At 43.5% G+C, this 7,500-nt stretch overlaps 1 protein-coding gene across 1 annotated transcript in view; it reads left to right on the top strand.

Annotated features, from left to right (window-relative positions):
* ptch1 (patched 1) overlaps positions 1–7,500 on the top strand; it is a 68,353-nt gene that overhangs the window by 19,893 nt on the left and 40,960 nt on the right. The window contains exons 3-5 of the mRNA XM_080765727.1: positions 4,126–4,315; positions 5,468–5,537; positions 5,727–5,818. Coding sequence (XP_080621853.1) covers positions 4,126–4,315; positions 5,468–5,537; positions 5,727–5,818 — 352 coding nt within the window. The remainder of the gene's footprint in view (positions 1–4,125; positions 4,316–5,467; positions 5,538–5,726; positions 5,819–7,500) is intronic.

The following is a 7,500-nucleotide window of genomic DNA, read 5'->3' on the forward strand; positions in this document are numbered from 1 at the left end:
GCATCCATGCTCACCAATATATGATCATCTTATCCCCTTCAAATGACCTATAGGACCAATAGAAGTGAACTGAAAATAGGCATAGTGGTTTGGTCTAGCACCGCTATACCCGTCGGTGCACTCTGAGAAAGGCCTCCGGGCGGCCAGCTACGTAGCATGCCTTTGAGCGGTGAGTGTACCAGACAAGTCGACTTGTTAGTGCACTGTCAGTGTGTGTAGGGTCTAAATCAGTTCCATGCGTGTTCTTTTGAAGGGAGGGTTTTGAGGGGGAGGTTGGTGTAGCGTGGCTTTCTAGCTGGCCTTGCAGAGGAGGGAGCATGTCGCTCTGGTTAGCCTGGGCCTGCTATTAATGATGAGTATTATAAACATGCCTTCAGATGGGATCAGATGGGAATGCTGTTTGGGTCCAGAAAAAAAGAAATCAAGTGTGTTTCCCTAATGCCGCGAGACACGACCCCCCCCGACCTCCCTCCCTCATCCCATTGGTCTGGCTGGGTGGTCCAGGCCCTGCTCAATAGGCATGCTTATGTTCAACTCTAATGCCATTAAAATGGGATGAAAATATTCAATCTATGCCTATTGCTGTGTGAATCGAGAGCAATAATTACATTGGGATTAAGGCACCATATAAAACATAACAGGTTTTATAGCTGGCCCTTGAAGAGAGAGTGTGTGTGTGTGTGTGTGTGTTTGTGTGTGTGCGCGCGCGCGCGTGGTTTAGGTCACTCAGGCATGTGGAAAAACACACACCCACACATACTATAATTATAATTCATTGTCATTTGTCATAATTGGTAAAACCTGTGCAGGTAAAGTGAGCCATGCGGTTGACGCTTACACTACGCACACAAACACACTCACTCACTGTCGGGAAGCACAACCACCAATGCACACTGACGTGTGAAAGTCTGAAACAAATAGGCTGAAGTACTTGTTTACTCTGCGAAAGTATGCATTTTTAAGCGTTTACATGTGTCTGCAAGTCTGCATGCATTTGCGATCACACGTGTGTATTTGTATGTAGTACGTGTGTTTGCATATGCATGTACAGTGTGTGTGTGTGTGTGTGTGTGTGTGTGTGTGTGTGTGTGTGTGTGTGTGTGTGTGTGTGTTGAAGGGTGGCTGTTCTGGGGAGGAGCAGTGCAGCTAGAGGGCCTGAAAGGCTGCTTTTGTAGCTCGGCGAGTCGAGAGCGCACACACTGGGCTTAGACTCCATCATGCCACTGAGAGCAAAGCCTGGAAGAGAGTCTCTCTCTCTCTCTCTCTCTCTCTCTCTCTCTGTCACTCACTCAATCACTTCCACACACAACTTCTCGCTTTTTCCACACACACACACACACACACACACACACACACACACACACACACACACACACACACATACACACACACACACACACACACACACACACACACACACACACACACACACACACACACATGCGCCGAATGTGGTCTGGCACTGTGCGCTTGTCAGCGATGTTGAGTAGAAACATTAGTCTGTCTTTTTTTTAAATGTGGATTTGTTGGAGTGATGTTGCCTCTACCGGGTCTAGAGGAGGCTGCTGGCTGTTTGGCAGTGGACCACTACGAGCTCACTAGAAGCAAAGCTCCTTGTGTTTAAGATGCATGTCTGATAATGTCATGGCTTTGGCTCACAGGGGGTTTAACCACATGAACCCCTGCATCCCTATTCGGGGGGGCGAACATTCAGGCAAAAATACCCGCGACGCGTTGTGATTTTTGTAGACACGTTGTAGATTCTTTGGAGATTTGGAGATAAAGAGATTTGGTGTAGAGGGAAATACTAGCAGGTTTTGTGTAGAGCCCTAGGGTACCCAGATCAGTATATGGGCAGCCTATGACCCTACTGTATATACTGTATGTTTTCTAATCTGGTGATTGAGGGTTATGTCAGTCTCAGCAATTAGAGATGCTATTCATTATGGTTCTGCCTTTCTTTTGCATGAATGGGTTGTCAAAAGTTGGTGTCATGTGTGTTTCACATTGTGTCATATTTGGCTCAGTATACGTACTGTACAGTGTAGTGAATAGATTGAATCTTAGATTTAACGTGTAAACTCTGTGACGGATTGAACCTTGTTTGATTATCATGTACTTCGTTATAGTGCTTGACTGCTTGTCTCATTTTTCCTTGAACTGTACATTGCCCCTTTCCCCTAAAATAATGAATCAATCAAAAGCAATTACACCTACACGTTGATAGCCCAATTTACAGCCTGATTCGCTGCGTTCTGTGAATTTGTTTTGTCACTTTTCTACTCAGTCTGGAAAGTCAGTCGCCTATCTCCAAGGTAGGACATGCTAACCGAGAGAGTACCCTTGAGGCTTCTGATTGGTCTGTTGTGCGGGTTGGGACAAAAACAACAGTTTGATTTCATATCAATGCACAGCTGTCAGCTACTGCTGTTGCCCTGCAATCTCCCCGTAAACTCACCCCACACAGCTACTGCTGTTGCCCTGTAATCTCCCCTTAAACTCACCCCACACAGCCGGCAGTTTTTTGGTATTACTGAATCTGACATAGTGGGCTACTGAATCAAACTTTAATGTATGTTTTACTCCCGAGTCTCGAACTGGCACTAATTTTCGTTGGAACAACATCCAATCAGCAACAACGTCGCTACGTAACAGGTGACAATATGAAATACGAGTCAAACAGGAAGCTGGCCAGACTGATACCGTAGTATCAGTCTGATACTAACACGTTGCTAACACATTGACGTCATCAGTGTTCATGTAATGCTGAGAGTGTATAAATTACATATTTGTACACTCTATACAGACGGGTTTTGTGTCGCTTGTGTGCATTTTTATGTGAAATGTTTGCATGCTGTGCAGCGATTTGAAATCCATTTAAGAGGATATATTGCTTCATTGCGCCATTGATAGAAAATCCTCATTGATTTAGATTTATATTGCTTGATGAAACAGCTCTCAAAGTCACTCTTTTAGCACCTAAACAAATGCAAACAATGCTGATTCTACCATTATATAGCATTATAAAATCCAGTAGGGCATTTCTTTTAAAGAAATATGTCAACTTGATGTTGATTTAGCTATTTATATTAAAGGGACACTTAGTTCACCCCTTTTGCAACCAGATCTTATTTTAATGATGTTTGGGAGACAAGAAACACTTTGCTGGGGTTTTTATGTGGGTAATATGTGTTTTTAGATATTTTAGTATTTCAAAGTGTCCATGATGTCATGGACACATCATTAAAATAAGGGTTGAAGAAGAAAACCGTGACTGCATATTCGGATCCGGATATTTAAATAGAGGGTATGCGCGTGACATCATCATCATACCCGGAAGTTATACGGGAACACCTGCTGAGTGGCAAAAACTTGACAGTCCATATATCCAAAAAGTCCTATCTGATTGCATTAAATGTCTTTAAACAACATTAAATTCACTTTGTCACTCACATTGCCACTCGATCTGTCATTCACTTTATGCATGTGCGTCAGGTATAGTTGTCATTTTTCTTTAATTTTTTTAGTGGTGCAACCACTCCAAGGAACAGCAATGTCCGTGTTCACCTATGTGTTCACCCACCCCTCTATGTGTTCATTAATGAGCACCAGTATAATGAGTACCAGTAGGGGCGCTGTTTGCCAGAAACAGAGAGAGAGAGAGAGAGAGAGAGAGAGAGAGAGAGACACAGTGCTGCACTGTTGCCTGCTAATGAGAGAGGGAGAGAGAGAGAGAGAGGGGAGTTGCACCACTCGGTTCACACGGGTGTGATTTTTTAAATATATATAAATATATATAATACTGGGTTTTGTGATTTCACCATACAGTGTAATTCAATGAGACTATTTTTGAATTATTCATTATTATTATTTCTAACCAACTGCACAACGGAGGACGATTTCTCGCCAGTTGTGACAAGGTCACTACACAACTCAAACCTTTACCAAAATGTACACTAGCATCCCTTTTCTGCACATGTAAGCTTGTCGATAGGCTATTTTCAGTGAAGAGATTTTGTGAAAATAGGAGCGAGCCAAGGATAGATACCTTGTCAGTTTATGGCAACTGTGTCAAACACAGTCAACAAAGTGGTTAAGCATAGTATGTACCTGTTTTCTGTGCAGTCGGCGGGCGTGTGAACCAGGAACTAAAGTACACGCGGCTGAAGATGGGCGAGGAGGCCATGTTCAACCCCCAGTTGATGATCCAGACACCGCGGGAGGAGGGCGCCAACGTTCTGACAGTGGAGGCACTGCAACAGCACCTGGAGTCAGCCATCCGAGCCAGCAGAGTGCACGTTTACCTCTATAACAAGTAATCACTTCTACCTATCTATCTAGGAAAGGGTTAGAGCCACACTGATATCGTTGCCCTAACAGGGCAACCAGACTATTATAATTGTAACACTTTATTATTATTATTTTACTGGAGTAACCTTTTTTTTAAACTCTACTCCTCCCACAGTTTTGTACGCACTTGAGCCATATCTCAAATTGACCGGCTTCATCGGGAATGGTGTGCTTGCTCATTGCTAAGAGAATTTTTGTATAGTTTAATTGATATTGAATTGTTATTTATTCGTGCATTACATTTCCCCATTGACATGAATGGGAAAATGTGAAAATTCACGTTCAAGTATATAGAGACCATAAGCGCTATAGTTACAAAACTTGGAGGTTACGTTCATAATAATTACTCAACTTAATTAACTCATTGATTATATTGGTATAACCTCATGGTGGCGCTATAACAGCCCACTTTACGCTTTGGCTTATAACTCTTCAACCGTGGCTGTAAAATTATTTTTTCCCTCGATTCCTTGGGTGATGATGCATCTCCCCATATAGGCCATGCCCATTTCCATTAGGATATATTTTCCACCATTTTGAATTTTCTTCAAAACACACTTTTATTTTCTAAACCTACAGATTTTGTCCGAATCTCACGGTACACATGATCTCAGGACCTATCCGACTGCGTTTAAAAAAAAAATGTCCGTATCGTTCAGCCTTAATCGTCGTCCGAAGTTAGTGGGGCCTATTTTACAAAAACTGCCACAAATCACGAACGGAATGTCCAATCCATCCCAAATTTGAATCAGATGTCGTGGGTGGTTTAATCAACCAAAAGCCAAAAGCGATTCCATTTCCATCAATAGGGGGAATATGGCTGGGCATATTCAATTTTTCAAAATTGTGACTTTTCTTGTTACGATATTGGCAAGTATGCAGCCAAAATGTCCACATTTTTGAGCGGTGCACACTGCTCCAATGACTGGCTTTGTGTGTCCCTGTGTCTATGTATGTGTCTGTTTGGGGTATGAACAGCTGCAATACCGCTGGGTGCCCTAAAGTGGCACTGTTTAGCAGCCTATTCACACTGAGCACTTAGGTGTCATAGGTGAACGTATTTTTCTAATTGATTGCACATGAATAATACACACAATTCTGTTCTGTTCTTTTTCAGACAATGGACATTAGAACAGTTATGCTACAAATCAGGAGAGATGGTTACAGAAACTCATTTAATGGACCAGGTGAGAAAGAAGCGAACCTTTTCCCCATAAACTACAACCTTGTATTTTGTATTGTTATCGGTAATTGCAACAATGTCCATACCACAATAAATATGGCGGCGCACCTGCTGTCCAATATGGTGCAGCATTGCTTCAATTTACTTTATTGACAGTTTTTAAATCATTGTCAATGTGTCTGTGTGTTATTAGATCATAGAGAAGCTACACCCCTGTCTTATCATCACCCCGCTGGACTGTTTTTGGGAGGGGGCCAAGCTCCACTCTGGAATGCTATATCTACCGTGAGTACACACACACACACACACACACACACACACACACACACACACACACACACACACACACACACACACACACACACACACACACACACACACACACACACACACACACACACACACACACACACACACATTTATTTCGATCAATTCAACAGTGTAACATAAATCATTACCTTAAATATTCACATTCTCTCAAGGCATGGTTGAAGCTCAAAGCGTATTGATGCCTATCCTTTGTACATGTCAACACATACCTTTATACTGTAGTATTTATCAATATGGCACAAGTATTGCAGAACGTTAACTTCTGCTGTGTATAACAGAGGGGAGAGAGAGAGAGAGAGAGAGAGAGAGAGAGATAGACAGAGAGAGAACTAAAGAGGGGGTTGACTGGAACCCTGAATCTTGTTTTCAGACAAGCAGGGACTGCCAAGCACACTTAATCTTTCAAGCTAACAACTACATGGGCTGACTTGAAAATCTGTTATTTTGGCTAAGCGAAGTTTAAATTAGGTTCAAGCCTAACCTAACAGACACCAGAGAACATGAGTGAGTGTGTGTGTGTGTGTGTGTGTGTGTGTGTGTGTGTGTGTGTGTGTGTGTGTGTGTGTGTGTGTGTGTGTGTGTGCGTGCGCATCCTGAACTCATCCCCTCTGAAGACTCTATTGTAGTGGTCCTGAACTCAACCCTCTGAAGGCTCTATTGTAGTGGTCCTGAACTCATCCCCTCTGAAGACTCTATTGTAGTGGTCCTGAACTCAACCCTCTGAAGACTCTATTGTAGTGGTCCTGAACTCATCCCCTCTGAAGACTCTATTGTAGTGGTCCTGAACTCAACCCTCTGAAGGCTCTATTGTAGTGGTCCTGAACTCAACCCTCTGAAGGCTCTATTGTAGTGGTCCTGAACTCATCCCCTCTGAAGACTCTATTGTAGTGGTCCTGAACTCAACCCTCTGAAGGCTCTATTGTAGTGGTCCTGAACTCAACCCTCTGAAGGCTCTATTGTAGTGGTCGCTGGCATGCGTATCGCTGGCGATAGTTTCCCTGCAGCCCTGGGCCTCACACCATTGTCTGTCCCTTCTGTGGCTAATGGCCTGCTGCTACAGTAACATTCAGCAGACCTGTGTGTGTGTGTGTGTGTGTGTGTGTGTGTGTGTGTGTGTGTGTGTGTGTGTGTGTGTGGGTGTGGGTGTGGGTGTGGGTGTGCGTGCGTGCATGCGTGTGTGTGTGAGTGTGTGCACACCTGCTTATTTACAGTATGTGTATATCATTGTCATCATCCGCGTTTCAATATACGAGTGTGAGCCATTATTCCTGGTAACTGTGTGCGTGCGTGCATGTGTCCATGGTCTCGGATGGTAAATAAGGTTTTTACTATGTTCTGGTTGGAAGGCTGGGAATAATGACCCAAGCCTGGCTAAGCACATACAATGTAGTCTGAAACACACTAGAGAGAGAGAGAGAGAGAGAGAGGGAGAGGGACAGAGAGAGAGAGATCGGAATGTGTGAGGCATAGATAGACAAGGACTGGGCAGGAGCAGGAATTCATTCTCCTGCCACTGCACATTGGTATTAGGCCCATTTATTGTTGTCCAGCACCGAGCACACACAGGCATGCTGTGTGGTTTCCCTGCAACAGCTTCTTTTGGGTGCATCATAGAACTGTACACAGCTAAATCCTCT

This window comes from Protomyctophum bolini (assembly GCF_963924005.1).
Source record: "Protomyctophum bolini genome assembly, chromosome: 6".
Lineage (NCBI taxonomy): Eukaryota > Metazoa > Chordata > Actinopteri > Myctophiformes > Myctophidae > Protomyctophum > Protomyctophum bolini.